Source organism: Liolophura sinensis, chromosome 6 (assembly GCF_032854445.1).
Source record: "Liolophura sinensis isolate JHLJ2023 chromosome 6, CUHK_Ljap_v2, whole genome shotgun sequence".
NCBI lineage: Eukaryota > Metazoa > Mollusca > Polyplacophora > Chitonida > Chitonidae > Liolophura > Liolophura sinensis.
Genome location: NC_088300.1, coordinates 67,002,135 through 67,023,275, shown reverse-complemented (window position 1 = coordinate 67,023,275; position 21,141 = coordinate 67,002,135). Strand labels below are relative to the sequence as shown.

Below are 21,141 nucleotides of genomic sequence, written 5' to 3'. Positions count from 1 at the left end.
CGTAAAGTATAAAACCAGAGCAGCGGCGACAGCGTCATAGCTAGTATATGGACACACGTATAACCATTTGAATACTGTCTCCTGTCAATTTACCTCAGCTAGGGTTAAAATCTAACTGTTCATGTAAATGCTTAAATAGTAGCTAATTGCACGTCCTCTAGTACCTTGGCTTAAGCGGAATTAGGTAAAAAAAAAAAATGCAGTGATGTCAGTTGCACTGCATAAGACGTTACTGCCTGGTGTAGAATTATTATTACAGTGTACATGGACCTATGGTCGATGGCTCTCTACAGCTCTTCCATCCCCTCCCCCCAACCCTCCCAAAAGGCAACCAACTACTTTATTTATATATTCCTATTTGATTGGTGTTTCACGCCCTACTCAAGAATATTTCATTTATACGACAGCTGCCAGCACTATGGTGGGGGGAAACTGAGTAGTCAGTTATTTTAAGGGGAAATGTTACAGTGAAATCGCTTCTTTGTAGAAAATTAATCAGATATGTTCTGTTCTATTCCGACCCACATAAAACAACATAGGCCTATTTATTTATTTGTTTCGTATTTTACGCCCGTACTCAGGGATATTTCACTTATACGTCGGCGTCTGAAAGTGAACACAGTCTGCCATTATATATAAACAGAAAAAATGTTAAGAATAGTCATCACAGAAAAATATATAAAAATGCTAGAATGTTTGAAAGCCGAGAAGATGAAATTCAGCAATGGGAGTTGGCACTGACGGACAATTCACACCGAGTAGCCATGTGGTATAAGCCTCATGCAGGACAAGAATGAGCAGGACTGCTAAAACACGACGCTTCTGTCCACAAACACCGACCCTTTGAACACAGAACAGAGCTGATACTCTGTGGATGGGTATCAGGCGTTTTTGTTCATATTTTCTTATTGTCACATTGTTTAACACCGAAATGGTGCCGGAGAGCTCGTAGAATTTGTGACGTCACTCTAGATAGCTGTAACATGACAAAATGGCGTCACTGATTGTTTAGTATTTACTTTGTTGATAAACGGTGTAGAATTTTTTTAATTTTTTGAACATTTCTGGAATACTACTTAAGTAATTAATTCAGCTTTCGTGGCTGACTTTATGTTCACTTTAAGCTGGGAGGAAAACCGGGCAGAGCTCAGGGGAAATCCACGACAATCCACAGGTTGCTGGATAAAATATAGCGATTAAATAGGCCCTAACCATGCTTTAAATTTATAATTGGAATAGCTAACGAGACAAAATATCACCCCGTATAACCATTCATTAAATCAATGGCTCTCATGTAAAACATATAAAGTGCACGTTTTCTTGGATGTGTTCCTAGGCGACTGAAAATGGGGTTCTATAGCAATGACCGATATTTGCGACAAAAATGAGCTGTTTGACAATGGACCGCTTTATACAAAGCAAATAATATACAGTCCGTCGTTTACTTGTTTCTAAGCTTAATGTCTGCAAGTACTAGCTAGTGCAATGTCCGAAAAACAGGGTTGTTGATGGCTAAAGAGAGTTTAAGAAATAATATAATAGGGCCTATAGAATGACGAATGGATGGTTGATGCAAGATATATATATCGGTGACTGACGTCGTGCACACTGATTTACTCCATCTATATAAACTTAAATGCCGCCATCGTGAATAATTCTGGTGTAGGCCTAGTCTTAAAAAATCAGTCAGACAATCAATCAGTGTAAAATCCCAGCTATCTATGTCTGTGCTACGTATTTATTCGTGGTTTTACATCTTTCACGATTATTTGCAAAACGCTCTGTACACATATATAATTTTAAAACTCTTAAAATAGTTTATTTTATTGATTTATTTATCCATTTATTTGATTAATGTTTACTTACGTCGTGCTCAACAATATTTGACCTATACGACAGCGGCCAGCATTATGGTGGTAGGAAACCGGGGGAAGCCCACGACCATCCGTAGGTTTTAAATAGTCTGAAATCTTCAAAAAAAAGAAAATAGTGAATAAATCCCATGGCGCTAGATCAATCTGCCTAGACTCTCAGTCTCGGCTTCGTAAACATACAATGAACGTCTACAGAAGTTTCATCAATACGAAATCAATTTACTTTGTCAAAGGTAGACGTTTGTCCGGCTTATACGCTTTCGATTCGGCCTTACTGGGTGAGCATGTTGAGTACAAAATAAATCTGCTGTGCTAACTGCTTGCGTAAACAGCGTACTATCATTTTTCACGTGAAGCGAAAGCCAGACAGGCAGCCCAATGCTGCATTAGTCTTTTTTATTGATGGCTTTACAGCTAACTCTGTCTCTCATATCCGCGTACGACGTTAAACCCCAAGCACTCACTCACTCACTCACTCTCACATCCGCACATCCCTTAATCTTCCGGGTATCGTAGCGTAATGCACGCAGATAACATAGATCTGCATGCAGGTCTGTTACAAAGAACGGTGCTCCTATATAGCCCGATTCATCCACGTGTTCAGTGTAACTGTTTTACAATAACAGTGGTCATTTTTTTAGGCAGAATCGTCCTGGTTTCCATCAGAATGATATGTAGTAAATCTGAGCTGAGTGAAATCCACAAGGCATCTCGCCTCAATCAGTGTAGGGGAGGAAAGCAAAACGGTTCTGGCTGAGACCGCCGCCTGCCATAGCCGTCTCTGCTGAGGGGAATTTAAGGCTGCTGAAAGGTTTCGGCAAGCAGTAAGCTCGTGCAGAAGACGTGGGTACTTGACTGCGGCTAGATGCTTGTCCAGTGTGTAGGAAATAGAGTGCCTCTCAAAGCTCAGTTTGTGTGGCCAGAGTTGAAGGCTTGTCCGTTGTGCCTGTGGGCACGTCTCGTTTGCCATAGCAGCTGTCGTCATTAACCACAGGCCAAGTTACGTGTGCTGGAAAACCACGTACACGCTTTTATCCACTGTCACAGCCTGCGTAATCCGCAGCAGTGTACAGTCACTGTTTATACTCGGAAACCGGCTGTTTTTACTGGGGCGTGAACCGGCCGATCTTGCTACATAGAGGCCTACAGGAGTCCGGCGTATGAGGTGGTTAGCGGGGGGTACTCGACCGGTACCTCTACGAGACTTAGAGCGTCCCAGATTACTGACGCATACGCCAGCATCGAAATCGGGGTTCAAAAGTGTTTGAGAGGGCTCCGTCCCCTGCCGCCATGGCATCCAGTTTTTCCTTGTCCCTCACTCTTAAGAAAGAGCCGGAACATGATGCGATTTATTTCAAGCAGGATGGGGAACGCTTCACTAGCTCGCATACAGTCAAGCTTAATGTCAACACCAGCTACACCGTACAGATTGCCATAAGACCGGCACACGAACTCGTGTAAGTATGCACAAAAATTTGCTTCTTAAATACTTAAATGTCTTAAAGGATACTGGTCGTATTTGCCGAACATTGCTTATGGCTGAGTCATATAATGCGTGGATGACTACCCTTGAAGTTGGGTATGGGTGTCAGTGTATATACCCGTATGAATCTGACCTTTAATCTCTAACTGTTGGAAATGTACATTTGTTTGTCATACAAAAAAAACCGTGAATCTGGAAGAATTCATAAATAGGCCATGTATAAACATAACATATACATGTGTGTAAACATGTGTGTGAGTGTATATATATGCTCACAAACCACATGTATCTGGTGTCAGACAGTACTTAATTGTTTATGCATGCTCAGGCGTTTTGTAAACTATATATATATATAATATATATATATTGTATAACTATCCACAGATCGGGCCTAAATGACATGTAAATGACAGCTAATGTGCTCCAACGACGACGTAAAGCATTCCGTGTATGCCTATATATGTGGTAGACAACAACAGTTAATCATTCGGCCTATAAGCCATTATACTTTCAGTATTTGTGCAATTGGGAAATCTCGAAATAATCGGCTTACTAGACCGTGGGATTGAATTACACTAGCTGTCGACAACCCTTCATACTTAGGACTTTATACACCATCCCGTTTTGTACAGAGTCCAGTATCAAGAAGTAATAGATACGTGTGTATATTGAGAAGCAACCTTTTGTCCGACCTGTATATAGGAAATCTGTAATTTACATATAGATGCATATTTTTTGTGGCTGTGTATATGCAATCTGTACTTCTGATCAGTCTGATCAACGTCTCTTGAACTACTTAATCCATAAGTCTGTGTGGAGGATGTTTGTTACATTGTACTGTGTCCATTATATTTTATGGATCATACGTGGGAAGTTTCCCCCGGGTCCTGTTCGCTTTTCTACCGTCATAATTCTGGCCGTCGTCGTTTACGTGAAGTCTTCTTGCGTACGGCGTAAAACACCAATTAATGTATTTCAATGTTGACATTGCATAAGATAGTGCATATACATTATTGCATTGTTACCAGTCACGAGCTGTCAAAATGGACTGATACACATCAGACAGGATGCCATTCAGTACACTCCCCACTACCCATTGCGCCGGACAGGATGCTATCCAGTACACTCCCCACTGCGCATTGCCCAGGACAGCATGCTAACCAGTACACTCCCCACTACGCATTTCGCCGGACAGGATGCCATTCAGTACCCTCCCCACTACACATTGCCCCGGACAGGATGCCATTCAGTACACTCCCCACTACACATTGACCCGGACAGGATGCTATCCAGTACACTTCCCACTACACATTGCGCCGGACAGGATGCCATCCAGTACACTCCCCACTACACATTGATCGGACAGGAGGCCATCCAGTACACTGTGTACTTCCAATTGCGTCGGACAAGATGCCATCCTGTACACTGTCCACTATCCATTGTGCTGGACAGAATGCCATCCAGTACACTGTGAACTTCCGATTGCGTCGGACAAGATGCCATCCTGTAAACTGTCTATTATCCATGGCACCGGACAGGATGCCATCCGGTACACTGTCCACTACCCATTGCGCCGGACGGGATGCCATCCAGTACACTGTCTACTTCCGATTGCGTCGGACATGATGTCATCCAGTACACTGTGTACTTCCGATTGCGTCGGACAAGATGCCATCCTGTACACTGTCCACTATCCATTGCACCGGAGAGGATGCCGTCCAGTACACTGTCCACTACCCATTGCGCCGGACAGGATGCCATCCAGTAAACTGTCCACTATCCATTGCGCCGGACAGGATGCCATCCAGTACACTGTCCACTACCCATTGCGCCGGACAGGATGCCATCCTGTACACTGTCTACTTCCGATTGCGTCGGAAAAGATGGCATCCAGTACACTGTCCACTACCCATTGCGCCTGACAGGACGTCACCCAGTATACTGCGCGCTACCCATTGCGCCAGGCAGGATGCCATCCTGTACACTGTCCACTACCCAATAAAACAGCCACATTGTCTACTCCTCTTCACAACTGTTACAGGTACGCTGCATGCATGTCCTCTTTTCATAGGGCTATTCGTAGAGCGCACAGTATTGAATTATGGTTCAGTGTCCATCGAGCTTTAGGATAGGTGGTGTCCATTAGACGGGGCAGACTCCATTGCACCACGCGGAGTGGAACACGTTACCTTTTTGACAGCACGTTGACTCCAGTGATATATATATATATATATATATATATATATATATATATATATATATATATATATATATATATACGTTAAATTACAAGATTTCAGTGAAAGTTCAATTCTATATTACCATGATCAATATGATGAGGCTGGGGTAATTTTGGCGCCCACAGCACCCTTAATTTGTGTGGCCTTATTTGTACCAGCTTTAAGACGATATTGTAAGGAAGGATCTACCTATGCCGGAATCTGAGCAAGAATTTACTGTTATAAATGGCGGAATAAAGAAAATTCTGGTGGAATCTGGCGTCCATTGCCAACTATATCTCAGTGTGATGGGCTCTTTCTATGTCTATGTTTCACACTTTATTACAGAGCCATTTCTGACTAGGAAAATCACCAATTTTAGGGAGCCTTCAGTATTGTGTCTTTATAACTCTGACTCTTGTTCCCTAGTAGTGTCATGTCTTTGTGGTATTGATGTATGAGGTACCCGGGAGGAGATAAGCTTGCTGTTCCGAAGGTTTCAGTTGCCTTTTGCAAGTGCCAATTTTCCACTTACACAGCGTTGACATCATTGATTCGCCTATCGACCTGTAGCTGGGTTTCGTATGGCTACATACAAATGGAACGCGTGATTCATCATGATACTATATAACACGCAAGCCGGACCGGTGTTCGAGAAATATTTATCCATACATGACCGTTCAAGCATTCCGGAAATAACCGAAGCGTTCCGAACGTCGAATGCGATGACTTCCGCTCTAACGGAGATACATCCGGAAACACCCGGGAAGCCTCGAGTCCAGTATTTTCCTGGCATAGTCGGAACGGCTGAAAAATTCATTTTTCATTTAACGACACCGATGTAAATGTATGGCTTGATTTTAATGCGATTTCCATCTATTTCATTCCCTATTCACAGCTGTTGCATTTGTGGTATTGATCGCATAAAACAACAGCCTGTTTGGTGGGAGGGAGGTTCTATTTTTTTTTTTTGTTTTTTGTTTTTTGTTTTTTTAACCGAACGCACATGGCGCCAGACTCACGTTTATGAGGGTGATGCCAATGGATTTATCATTAAATATGTCCTGTATCAAAATGCCAATGCATTTCCATCTGTCCAGTTCATTACCTACTCGTTATATTTTCTGCATAAGTAAAGCCCACTATTCACCATATACTCATCCACCATTTATTGATGGGTTTGGTTCTACGTGTTTATCCCCTTCAGAATAGTTCATTTTCCTGTTTTTCAGTTCTTTTCATCATGGAATTTTATTTTTATTACTGTTCTCAGATCATCACCATCCAGCACATAATTTAGAAAATAAAATGAAATTTCAGACTGGATATTATATCTAGAGGCTCTATCAGTTCACCGAACTCCTACCAAACTGAAACAGCAATATCAAATGAGCATTGCAACATTTGACTTATTCATGTGCACCTTTATCTGACCATATATATTCCTTAATGACAATATTGGTTAAATTCGTTCCTGAGCAGAGGATATTTTTTTTAACCTTTCGATAGAAATCGTGACCTATAAATGTGGTGTACTGGTATTCATAGCACGTCGTGCATGATGTGTGTCTATAGTACAGACTCTCCCTAAATGTCATCATTCGCGAAATCTCGGGCATTACTACGTTATTACAAAGATAAGAGATATCATGACATCCATGAATAACAGAGTCTTACCTCTGTTGAATGCTAGGTAAAGTTTTCTCTCTGACCGTTGATCTTACACAGATGGTCCTATTTATGAAATTACTATTGTAACCAAGGTAACGACCACGGGCGACATTCCTACATGGTATATATATACAGATGTTTCTACCACCCCTCAAGATCAAGTTGATGACCCTGTGCAATATGCTTGCCCCAGCCAGTACGATCACAGTCGAATAAAGTACACCATTCAATATAATCAATCAGTTTTGCACTACTTATTCCACACAACTTGGTTAGTCAATATTTTATCGTAAATCATGTCACATCTTGAGAAAATGGTAAGAGTGCATGCCCTTCTGATCTAAGCAGGTATTCAGATATATATAGTTCATATGTCTCGCTTCTCTTGCCCACAAATAACAACATACAGGTAGGATATAGCCTGTCACCGGCATGCTTCAAGGCTGCATGCTAGTCAGAACACCGCCTTTTCACTTCCCCACATGTGCCTACGAAATTGCGAGGATTTTGATCGTGTGATTTATTTATTTATTTACTTATTTCATTGATGTTGAACTTTTCACTTACATGATAGCGGTCTGTCTTATGGTTGGAAGAAACTGTGATGCCAGGGGGCAAACCACAGAATTTTGGCAATTATCTGATCAACTCTCCCAGGCGCGACCTTTACTGGCTTATATGCCATGCTTGTGGAAGACGAGCAGCTCTTCGTGGAACGTGACTCTGCGTAAAAGACCCCATTGTCCGCTGTCGAGTGCTTATTAACAGCAACGCTGAAGTGGGGTAAAAGACAGCGGGGTTGTCAACAAATCCCCTCTCCTAGGCCTGGATTTGACCCCGCGTCTGGTGTACCTTGTGGTTGGCAGTCGCGCACCTGCCAACCACGGGGAGATTGTCAGCAATACGTTCTGTTCTGGCATTGTTATTGCACCAACTCACCACATGTGTTTCCCCAGCACTGTGGCAGGCTAACTACTACAGACGTTGTGAATATGATCGATCCATCTGTATAGCTGTATTTGAAAATGGATGGCCAGCATTCTGTGTTTCTGTGAGAATCCATGTTGAGAAACGCCCCGTGTACTACTACCCACGGGTAGCATACTTGGATGTTTTTCTCCCACTGATGAAAGCTTCACTGGATAAGGAGACGGACATTAAAGACAGAGCTGTTGTATCTGTTTGATGGCTTTAATTCACAAATTATGCATCCGGATTGAATCTATAAGAAAAATAAATTACGCAGCTAATGAAGTGTTTTCACTTCGATTTTTCATGCTTGATTTGGTCATTTTGGTTTAATCGATTCTGCATGGAAACCCTATAATAATCTGGCAAGCGGAGAAATCGCTGAGGATTAATTGTATTTGTAATTAAAGATCGAGATATATTGTGTATGCAGAGTAAGAAATGCTTATTTCTTATTCAAATATACAAGAGTTGAAATTCATTGGATGGTAAATATGTATATCAGGTCATGGCCTGGACTGAACATTCCTGATGGTGACCCAGTACAGGTCGAAAAATCGATGTTTACAAACAAATTTATTTCAAGTCTTGAAAGTTTGTGATATGCATGTAAATACGCTGCTGTCTGAAGTTTATCATTCCAAGTATTGGATGAATATATCTGGTATAAACTTTGACATATGCAGTATGTAGCTATATATGCGTTACATAAACATCTAATCCTTGGGAATTGTCGAAGCTATTATATTGCTACTTTTCGCATATTACTAAACATTTGTGTTTATAAACTGCTGACTCGTTGAGCTTCCTCTGGAGATGGAATTGTTTTTGGTGCTGTCTATTGAGAGTTCAAACATTATAGCTGGAAGCGTTTTATAAATACTTAATGGAGCCAAAGGATTTCTTATCCTGACCCTGTATGTAATTGCGAGTCCCTGTTGGGACAAGATTGACTAAAGTCATGAGTGTGTAGTGTTTGTAAAAACGATACGTCACATCAATGCTGCTCCGAATCTTTCTCAAGAAAGCTAACAGAGCTAATTTAAAAGTTCCATGATTTCATGCAGTGTCATTGCTGGATGTAACGCCGTGTATGATTGATGTTCACCGCATGAATGCTATTAATTATTGCATCTATTTTCCATAAAGAGCTGGAGAATTTTTTTCACATTATCCACCCAGCTCGACATATTATTCTAAGAGAACTCAAAGCTTCCAGAGAAAATAAGCTTGATTTCTTGAAGAGATGGCATGTTTTTGGGTTTTTTTTTCTTTTTGTATTGTCGAATATTGCAGAATCTTCTGGGAGAAAGACAGATAAAGTGACCAGCAAGTCACTCAAGCCACGCAAGCGGCGCAGCTTGTGTGCCATGTTAGAGTAGCTTCCAGCGCTCCATGAACTGCCGGTTTACCGTAGCAAGGTATTGATTAGACTAGTTGGCATCCCACCGAGACCAAAGCCTTTAGAAAGTCGCTTGTTTTCTCAGTTCTCCACCCTCCTATTCTTTAATTACACCATTGGTTGCCTTGGTTTCTATCGTGTAAAGACCTTTACAGTGCAACCAGATGAGAATTACCTGGTCTGTAGTTTTACAAGACGTCTTCCCTTGATCTCCTAAAAGTTACCGCTATTATTTATTACATTGACATTACGATACTTAAACGGGAAGTACCCAGTTTTATATGCTGCGTGCGTAAATCTGCCATCACTCTCAAACCACAGAATTGTTCTTACGCAGGCGCAGGTTATAACAGGAAGTACTTAGACGATCTCGTGTACACACCCAAACTTTTCTCCTGGCAACAAGTCTCCATATCCTGCATTTCTAAATTCCACTACATAGCTTTTCATTTGATAAGTGGCATATTCATATAAAAGGCTTCTGTTGATGGCTCTGTTAAGTGCGGCCGGTAGTTTGTAACTTATTACTGTGTCATTTGGATACCGTTGTGTGGCTGTGCACGCAAAAAGCACTTGAACACAACCTTATCTTCTTTCCAACAAAAGTCTTGTGTCATATTTGAACAGCTCTATTTTTTGTTGAATTAACACAAGCTCTTGTATTATTTTGTTAGACAAACGTGTGCCTCACTTGTTTGTGTTGGAGTAACACATTTCTGTGTTGGGGTAACACATGTTCGTGTTGGGGTAACACGTTTCTATGTCGACTGATACAGCACAGGTTGTTGTGTTAGATTTCAACACAAGTGTTTTTTGTGTGTGATATTCAGATATGTCCAGATAGACATGCACTCAAGAAAGGCTATGTGAGATTTCACATTCTCAATCCAGTCAATACACAATCAATAGTCACATTGATTATATCTGCCATATTATATTTACGAAGGTTGGGAATTCCTTAACTGTATCGTCATATAACTCTTCCAAGAAAAAAAAAAGAAATAGTTGGCAGATTATGGTGCTGATATGAAGGTCCACCATTTACTTTATATCGTCGTTGACCGAGCTTCTGGGGCCAGTTGTTCAAAAGCTTGTTAGAGTTATCATGTATTATAAGCTTAGCTCTTAATATCAGTCTCATCCCAATATAAGGTAAAATGTCTGGAGTAAAGTTAATACGAGAATTACGTCCTAATTCTCTTTTGAACAACTGGGCCCTGTTGCTTGTTTTATGATTGCTGACATTCTTACAGCTTATGACAGCTTATTAAATCAATTTTCCCACTTAATGTGCTATCGTAGTTTTCATGATCTTATGCCATCGTGATTGAACTCCTGTTGAGATTATGTTTGCTGACATGCTGACTTTTTCATTGTGACGTAACTTTGCTTTTAGTAAATTATACTACATTGAACTAGCGCAGATTACTCATGTAAAAATTCACCGTTGCCTTTGCTTTTTTTTTTGAATCCCATATTTTGCTGCTGCATCGCGTGATGACAAGATTTAAGTTCAAAGACATCCAATTTGCCTTTAATCTTCATCCTCACTCCAAGAAAAGCTCTCGCTGCAGTTAGCGTAACCTCGCTGCAAAGATAAAAAAAAACAAAACTCATGCGCTTGAAGAAAAACTTGCAGTAATGCCGCAACAGGCTCCAAGTCATCGTCTTTGTATCTCAAGGGAGCCTTTCTTGTCGACTAAACCTTCAGGGTTAGGCCTATATGTGTGTTTAGAGCAAAGGAGGTGAGGATTGGCGTGCGGACATTATTTGACACGTGGCAAAATGGAAACGGCCTCGGACTGTATAGACAGCCGGCTACATTTCCCTCGGGAGAGAGCGGTCAATACTGGAATAAGTTATATATTTCCTGCTCCAAGGAAAGCCCATGCCCCCGTCCCCCATTGACATTCGTGGCCATATCATTGCTATTTTGGGCTCGTTCCATACGAATTAAGAAATCCAAGCTCCAGCGTCTACAAATGATTGAACTTCACATACAGAACAGCTGAGCTTTTCCAAAACAACAGTTTTTAATTTCTGTTTGATTTCAGGCAGTGTATTGGTTTCTGGTCTCTGTCTGAGTGAATGATAAATATTGTTAGGGACAACAATTATAGAATGGCTCTGTTATCACATATGAAAAATATAGGATCGTTTACAGGACGTTCCAGATCGTCAAAAGTTGCCTGCGTTATTATGACTTCATGTGTTGCTATAGCGATTGTACGATAGCCTCAAGTTAAGATAGGTTTGTACAAGCTTTCCATAGAATCTGCATGCTGATTTCTTGTTGCAGATTAAGTATTACTTTATCCAACGACCTCATATATTCTTTTTTTATTAGAAACGTAAACTGTTTGCATCCTTATTGCTGTGGTAGATGTAAGTATTACTTTGGCTAACGATCTATTTCATGTCTGACAAACTAAAGTAACCAATGCAATGATATATCGTAAACAAATTAATAAGACATCCTAACCAAGTTAATAAGATATCCTAACCAAATTAATACAATATCCTAACCAAATTAAAACCATATCCTAACCAAAGCAAAAGCAGTAAGATTTTCTAAACTGCTTCCTTTTGGATGACAAAATGAAATATTTGGATGCTACTGACATTGTTTGTTTTTTTTTTTTGTTTTTTTTTTACCCTAATTCCTCAACTTTTTCACATTTGAAAGAGCAACCTTCAGTCCAGTGTATGCATATTTTTATTTGATTTGGAATTGACTACATTAGTTGGATTGTTCAGTTTCAGGGCTTCATCAAAAGTATAATTTTATCATTCAACACAGAATAATGCTTTCAGAATATGTTGAATAAACACCGTGCAAACTTGCGAAAAGTTTGAAGAATTACAGTTCCTAACCTTTCTGTGTGCTGCAAAGTAGTTTGTACTGAGCTAGTCGCTCACTCGATTCTGCCTGTCCTGCAGTCCTGTGCAAGGGCTTAAATGAACGTAAATCAGTTTTCCTGAAAAAAAAAAAATTTTTGTCCACAGCGTATAAAAGATCTGATTTCAAAGCATACGTTGGCTGGAATAGTAGTATTGTATACTGATCGTACCGAAAGACATTATTTGTTTTGTATTCATTTGCGCATGTCTTTCATACTTTCCTCCCAGAGCGACTCTGTGTTAATTATCCCTTAATGGTGCGTTCGGTGGAACAGCAGTCTCAGGGTGTTGCTAAGCCTGGCCTGGCTTTTACCGTTAGTTTTCGCAGGCCCACAATCCTGTACATGTGTAATGTTTGAATGAGAGTGTATAATGAAGGTAGTCGTGTCCGACCTGACCCTTGGATTTCAGTGAAAAACCCACATATGGCCTAGACTGTTTATACACGGCTAATAATCACTTTGATTGAACACTGATAATTGATGGCCTTGGTCGCCTTTAATTCATGAGCATAAAGAGAAGAGTTAGATGGGTTCAAAATGAATCATCGATCTGAACGGACAGGAGCAGCTTGGTGCAACCTTTGGATTAGGCGTAATGCGAGTAAAGTGTTGGATGAGGTCGATGGATTGAAGGAGACGTTCCCTTATCGCCTCCATCAAATGGCCGTTGAAGGCCTAGCCATGCACTTCGCACCCGACCATCTTCACTTAACCGTCAGCTGTAAGAAATGTGCGAAGATCGAACTGAAGTCCTGGGTCATATTCGCCTATACTCCAATACCATTACCACATGGAATTATTGTCTTCTTTAGAATGGAAATTCATGTGTTTACTGTCCACTCAAACATCCAAATGCGCGGAATTGCTATCTCCCAAAAAACGCGTCCCGCAAGATTGCTGTTTATTTCAAAAATCGGATTTATGGGATTGTCATCAGGACTCGTGGAACAACTGCAAAAATCCGTATTTATGGGTTTACTGTTCTTGTCAAATAACGAGAATTTGTTTTAACTCATTACGGAACTATTTCGATATGTAAAACGTCGATATTATGTTTAATGGAAAACAATGCCTTTGAATGCTGACAAATACTTAGTAGCCAATGGCGGTATGGTCATATTGAACAAGAAGATCTGCCTTAAGGGTGTAAACAAGTACCACTGAAGTGTGATAGCTAAGTGCATTATGCAAGGTAGGAACTTATAGTTTGAAACCTGCATGTGATTTTCCGAAATAAGCTGCACATATAGAATATAAGATCAGAAAATATTCAAATCATGAGCAATATTTTTTACTTAACCATAATTAACCTGTGAATTCAACTTGTATTAGGATCGAGATACTGGCAGGTTATGGTATAATAGAAGATAGTGAATTTGAACGTCGATTCGTGCGTCAGTTATCGTTGAATAATTGCAAAATAAAAAAGTGCCAAAATCCATATTCATAACATTGCCATCTCCTTCAAACATCGTTCTTTTTTACCCATTTCAAAACGATTTCCATAAAATCTAGAATATGATATATAGCTCGCGGCGCATCGTTCTAAAATTTCAACTCTTCCACATTTTATTGTACTAAAATGAAACAGACTAGATAGAAAGTCATTATTTCTTAAATCAACAGCTGCATGCTGGCTACAGAAATGTAGGTATGATTTTAATTAAGTATAATCTTGTTAAAGTGGTTCATGCACGTGCTGTATAGTAATGTGATAGTCCATGACCGTGATGTAGATTGCTGCCAAGTGGCACATATTTCCTAAGCACGACTTTCTCATGAGCTACATATCTGGTGTCAGTCTGAATACCAATGACACCATTTCGATTCAGATATACAGCTTCTGACTGGACGCCACAGTTAGTTTTTTTTTTTTTTTTGGTCCTGCACCTGCTTATCTTATTTTTTACATGAGATTCAGGTGAAGCCGAATATAGTTTTAAAAATCTGTCCCTAGTGAAAGCGACCCCTTTTTTCTCTAGCTCTTTCTTTAATAGCAGCAAGCACGCAATATAACTGTTGTCACAAATTATTTACATGGAATAATGTTTATGCAGCAGACCGCTTTTCAGCGATTGTCGCAGATTGTTTGTGAACCTTATGTCCGTTTCCTTGGAAACAAGAGTAAATTGCTGCCTCGTTACAGACAGACATAGCATTTATGGATTTTTGTCATTTTATTTGTGTAGATAAGTATATATAACAGTTGACTATGTTGGCTTTGGAGTTGCCATTCGTGGACACCTCTTTCCAATTCTTACAATACCTTCTATCTCTGGCATATGTAAACAACATCAGCTACTCTTCAGGCGTATTCAGTCCGTTTAGTAGAAATACTGGATCGATACCCAGTACAACATGATTAGTACTCGGACCGTATGCACGGACCAGCTTACGTAATGGACGGTAAACAACTCACGTGTCGTAATCTTCTCCTATTGCAAGCTTAGGCAGACACAATAAAAGCGGTGTTTTGCTTTATAACCACCATCTGTGAACTCAGTATAATGTTATTATGTGTTGCTTATGATTATCCAAATTCTACGTATGTATATGTTCCACCTTACTTAATGATGTTTGAAGTGTGGCAGCTTTACCTTTCTTCCAACTACGTAGTCTATACAAACATGCAAGGTGACGTATAACGTTACTCTACTGCTTATTGTACATTTATGGACGTCTAAAATATTTCCAAGCTTATTGTGGGGTGAAGGGATGGGCTGAACGGTGATTAATATTGCTTCTTCGTCATTTGACTTGGCATTTGAGTACTTCTAAACCGGTGACATCTAATATATCTTAATCAAAATCGACGCATTTTTTTTACCTAATTCTGCTTAAGCCATGGTGTTAGGGGCTTTCAGTTGCTACTATTTAAGTCAAACGTTAACATGAACAGTTAGAATCTTGGCGTCAAAACATCGTTTAACACAAACCATCAAAGATGGAAAGTGTATGCAAAGTACGAAATTACAACAGATTTCATAGAAAGAGAAGTAGTCAACAAATGACAATGACGTCGGAACGACAATGAATGTTCAGGGCGAATGAATGAATGCAGTACTTTATCTAAATCGTGTACCATGCCAGTTTATAAGTTGTCGATAATCAAAATAAGTAGGGGGCCTATGTGGCTCAGTTAGTTAGTGCGGTAGATCAGCGTAATGACCCGGGGCCTCTCACCAATGCGGTCGCTATGAGTTCAAGTCCAGCTCTTGCTGGCGTCCTCTCCTGCCATACCTGGGCAGGTCTTCCAGCTACCTGCGGATGGTCGTTGGTTTCCCCCAATTCTGTCCGGTTTCCACCCATCATAATGCTGGCCGCCATCGTAGAAGTGAAATATTCTTAAAAAACACCAATCAAAAAAATAAATCAATCAATCAAAATATATCTCTCCGTTGCGCTTCGATTTGTTGAACAGCAGCTCTAACTGAGGTAAACTGACATGGAGCCGGATTTCACCTGTTACGTCTGACCATTTGCCAACACTCACGACGTTGTCTTTGATGCTCTGGTTTTACACTCCACGCTGTAATTCCCTGGTTTGCACCAAGAAATCTGTTGCAAACGTAATGGTCAGTGGATATGAAACGCCTTGCAGGGTAGAATGTCTGCCATACACACAGTTGCCATATTCCACGTAATCGAAGACCATGTGCATTGGTGAACTGGGAATGCATTTGCAGCTTGAATAGTATGTTACAATGCCTATCGCTGTGTGTTTAATATGTTATGGCGACCTCTTATACAAAAGAACCTACGGATGGTCGTGGATTTCTCCTGGTCTGTGCCGGGTTTCCTCCCATCATAATGCTGACGGTCGTCGTATAAGTGAAATGTTCTTGAGTGAGACGTACAACACAAGTCAAATAAATAATTCAAATAAATACACCAGAAGCCCGATAAACAATATGTATTCTCCATTTTGCACGATCTTTAACCCAGACACTAAGAAAAACTGGCATTTGAAAAATGCGTACCAGTGACATATTTGGCTGATAATTATGGAGAATACTTTTGAAAAGAATACCTTAAAATGGAAATCCGCTGATGACTGGGATGTGATCTGGCACTAGCATTATCCTCGGGGATAGCAGATGATATTATCCTATATAAATACAGCCTAAAAGGGAAGGCGTATTGTCCACTGTAGAGCTCGCGTGGAAGGGAAATCCACAAGGCCTTATTATATATTTACAAATGTCGTGGTAAATATGATTGCATAATTCATGTAATGTATTGAAAATCACAGATAACACGCACGTTATTTTGTCCATGCACGAAAGCGTCATATGCTCAATATTCATTTCGATATATGTGTTCATAAATATGCGATGCATATTGAGCGACAAGCACAACGTAAACAAGACATTTAAAACAAAGTAAAGGCAAGGAAGTAGTCATATGATTCGTGCAGAAAACATAATACACGTAGGAGGTGTTGACTGGGTGTCATTATACTGTGATTGGCTAAAATGTCTGGTGTCTGGTCGACCGTGTGTCAGTATACTGTGATTGGCTAGAATGTCTGGTGTCTGGTCGACCATGTGTCAGTATACTTTAACTAGGTGGGTGTCAGTAGTCGACGTCGTGATCTAGCCGAAATAATCTTGAACACGATTTCAACAGGCAAACACAATGAATCAATTGAAAATGTGCCACAAATGCAAAACTACTATTGTCACCTTGTATATCCTATAGCACAAACTCTTGAAATCAGCAAAGCAATAGAAAATTGCGCTATTTCGTGTATCAAATTGAGAAAATTCCTCAGTGACTACCTTTGTTTTGTGACAGTTTTACTCTGAGCTCTCTAGTTATAACTATAAGAGACATAATTCAAACTGTATCCATACAATGAAATGAATAAATACATAGCACCAGTTACACTGATAAATACCTGTCTGCTTGACCCTCCATTAAACGGACGGAAGCTTTCTTTTTTCTAATTTTTTTTTTACTGTCTGAACGATATGCGTTTCGTACTTGACGTTATTGCAACCCATTCTCCAAAAAAAAAAAAAACATTTTCAAGATCCTACCAAACCAAGGCTTGCCACTATCATCTGCAACAAGATATTGTACTTGTTTTGTCAAGATCCTAACAAGCCATAGATAATAGGCCGTTCTGATTTATTATCCCATATGATTTATATTAGGCATATTGGGCATGCCTGTCGTATATAGGTGATATTTATATATGGTAATTCCTGATAGACCTTTATCAAGTGTTGGAGCCTTATCGGGAATCTTAGCCGACATTTTGGGCTTTGTTTATTTGCTGAGTGGTTATCGATATGACCACCGACACAGCGGAGGTGTCTGTTATTGCTTATATTAGGTAAACTGTACCTCAATATCTACAAGGCTGGCGTTCTTCGGGGAAGATATCCGATAAGGACAATCTTGGACCCCACGCTCGGGTACAAGCCAATGTTGATCTATATCACCGCATGCCATCACCGATTCGGTCTGATGGTCTGTTGATGTAAATGAATAGACAAATGATCAATCGCCTGTTTAAATTCGATGGGAGTATCCACACCTTAGACAACTCATACAATGCATGTAATAATGCCTTTCTGTCTACGCGGAGGTGCGTGGTTTTCTAAGCATAATGTTAAATGAGTAAAACAATCGCTCACAAACCCACCCACCCATCCACACCCACCCATCCACACCCACCAACACCACAGTCATACACAAGACAACTGAATTCGGAATGTGCAGTGATACACTGCCATATAAATGTTACAAATATCATTTGATCTGACTGTATAATTTGTGCATTTGAGCTCTGGGTGTGTTTTTGCTGGAATGAGGCCGCCATCAAAACAAATCATCATCATCGTCGTCGTCGTCATCATCACCACCACCACCATCATCACAACCACCATCATCATCATCATAATCATCATCATCTATGTCTGTTTCAGAGGGGCGGTCATTCGAGGAGAGCGATGTGAGCCCAAGTTATCCAAAGAGGACGAGAATGGTATAATATATCACCTGAACTGGTCAACGCAGGGTTTGGAACTCAATAAAAAGGGAAATCGGATAGAAATTCCTATTGTTCTGGAGGTTAGTATGAATATTCACTTGTAAGACAGAATCTGGGACTGAACCAATTTTCATTTTCATTCACACCCTGATCTTGGTCCACTCTCACGAAGCACACATGAAGTTACGAGCAATTGACTGCTTTGGCGACGTGATGCGCGCGGTGCCTGGTTGCCATGGTAGTTACGTGCGCATGACTCTTATATAAGAAAGCTTAGTACAATGAGGCTAAGTCACGTTTTGTATGAAAACAAAGAAACATTGATAATAGAATGTGAAAAATTAAAGTTCATAGTTTGGCTATACACGTCAGATTGCAAAAGGCCAGGACTAAACAATTTCCGTTATTCAGTTCTCTTAGTTCTATGAAGTGTAGATTAGCCATGGGCCACCTAACTTTTCCAATCATCAGTGTTCACAAAGGTAGAGACGTCGGAAAAGAACAATGAAGCAAACAAAACCCAAGCCCCGAAGCGACATGTTCAGTTGCAACATACTTTGCCTTCTTGATTATCCATTTTCTCTAATGACAGGAGTGTATTGACCGATTTCAGCTTGTAAAGGTCATTTCAAGCTTAATTTACTTATCCTTGGCGATCGTCTTACTGTGGAATTAGATTTTGTCGTCGCATTGCACGTCTGTTGGTTCTTCTATCCACCCAGTAGCATTGATGGGAGGCCTGATATAGCAATGAAATCGACGTCCTATATTGGACTGAGCGTTCACATTTCGAGGCAAACTGTAGATTTAACGAAATATTTCATTTTATTACTTTAGATTTGCTTTTTAGTCCACCTAAAATGCTTTATATAGGTATTCTATAATCTTGAGACTTATACAATGCACCTGGTGAAGTTGATGTTTTCAATAGATGGTTAACACAGTTGTTTGTGTGCGCAGGTTGACTTTCCAGCACTAGTATATGATGGTTAGCTAATTACATCCTTTGTTTTCTAGGTGAAGCACCATGGGCCGTTTAAAACAACTTTACAGTGCAAGCTGTATAAAGACCAAGAAAAAGTACATTCAAAATGGGGACAGAATCTTTCGTCAATTGTGTACGAGTGTAAAATCGGCGATGCCGGAAGTCACGTGGACATTATCAAGGAACGCTATCTCTGACACGAGACAATATTCTGCGAGAGACAATCTGTGGGCGAGGACAACTGTCCGGGTTGTGAACAACTATGCCTTCCATTTTGGTTATCCCGGAACTGTTATCATGAAACCACAGGTTCATTTACCCGTGTCAAATGATTTATACGTATTAAATATCAGTTACAATGTGTCAAATTCAAGGAATTCATACAGGAGTGCCATTATCATCGCCGGGGATCAGCTTGCCGGGCCATTTGGGAATCGCCTCCTTGTCACCAAACTTGACTCCTATTACGTGGAGAAAAAAGTTGGCACTGACATAGAAATGCTGTTATTATTCTTAAATATGAGAAGTTATTATCCGTTAAAAACTGCTGGCTTGTGTCATTATGACCTGTCTTCAAATGTCACTCGATGAACTGTAAAGACGTCTGCAAAATGGTTTCAATCTAACACTTTCATCATGCAAACATTTCAGCATGCTTCATGGGATTACACTTGGAATACCACTGAAGGCATACTACAAGTGATTCAGATGAATAAATGCACACGTGACTCACAATGGATACCACTAAGGTCATACTAGGTGATTCAGCCAGAAAAGTGGTATTCACAGATGTATTAAAACAGGTTTGTCATCAGTGTTGGTTATACATGTACTAACTAAGACATGGTGAGGAATAGTATATATATATATATATATATATATATATATATATATATATATATATATATATATATATATGTGTGTGTGTGTGTATATATATATACGAAGATTGCTGTTGAACGTCTTTTATATGTGGACATTGTGCGGAACTGTTCAAATGCATGCCATGAAAGTAGTAAAACAAAGGTATTGGGCTGACCCTTGCAAAATATTTGGATGTTGTCAGTATTTTGTTGCACGCAGTAAATATACTTTCTGAAGTCGCTAATGCTTGTGTTTTCATCTTCTTAGCCGTGACAAGCAGGTTTAAAAGTCGTTACATGTAAGTCAGTCGAAGTAAAATTTTTGACATTAAATTTTTTGACATGGACCATTCAACCAGCAAAAGGCTTTAATGCAAAATGACATCGGCTTTTTGTTATAGATAACGCGTTAATAATATATCTTCAACAGTAAATATTTATAACGCTACAGACCACGTTGTGTACTATGCAGAGCTTTTGCAATTGTGAACTTGAAACACAGCCTTTTAACAATTCTGGAAATGTCCGATGCAGGATACAATCACCAGTTCCAGGCTTAACATTGACCGGCAGTAAAAACACGTGGGAATATGGATTAAATCTGATGTATTGTGATTACCCTCAGGGACTGGCTACCCCAAGGAATATCCTCCTGATGGCCTGAGGTAGAGGTGAAATACTGCCACATTGTAAGGCCAAGACTGAAGACTCCGTTCCCCCAAAGCTATATGGCCAAGCTCTTTGCTTCATTAGTTAAATGAAATTGCTAAC

The 21,141-nt window shown here is 40.0% G+C and overlaps 1 protein-coding gene across 1 annotated transcript; it reads left to right on the top strand.

Moving 5' to 3' along the window:
- The first annotated feature begins 2,378 nt into the window (after positions 1-2,378).
- On the top strand, positions 2,379-20,122 carry LOC135468886 (CB1 cannabinoid receptor-interacting protein 1-like). The gene is made up of 3 exons (XM_064747348.1): positions 2,379-3,331; positions 18,458-18,602; positions 19,540-20,122. The coding sequence occupies exons 1-3, from the start codon at positions 3,165-3,167 to the stop codon at positions 19,702-19,704; spliced, it is 477 nt and encodes a 158-aa protein (XP_064603418.1). The 5' UTR covers positions 2,379-3,164; the 3' UTR covers positions 19,705-20,122.
- The last annotated feature ends 1,019 nt before the right edge of the window (positions 20,123-21,141 follow it).

What these genes read in the sequence shown, in the direction of transcription:
- LOC135468886 (XM_064747348.1), top strand. Translation starts at nt 3,165, where the DNA reads ATGGCATCCAGTTTTTCCTTGTCCCTCACTCTTAAGAAAGAGCCGGAA. An exon ending in AGACCGGCACACGAACTCGT is followed by an intron (nt 3,332 to 18,457) that starts GTAAGTATGCAC and finishes TGTCTGTTTCAG; the next exon opens with AGGGGCGGTCATTCGAGGAG. An exon ending in AAATTCCTATTGTTCTGGAG is followed by an intron (nt 18,603 to 19,539) that starts GTTAGTATGAAT and finishes TTTGTTTTCTAG; the next exon opens with GTGAAGCACCATGGGCCGTT.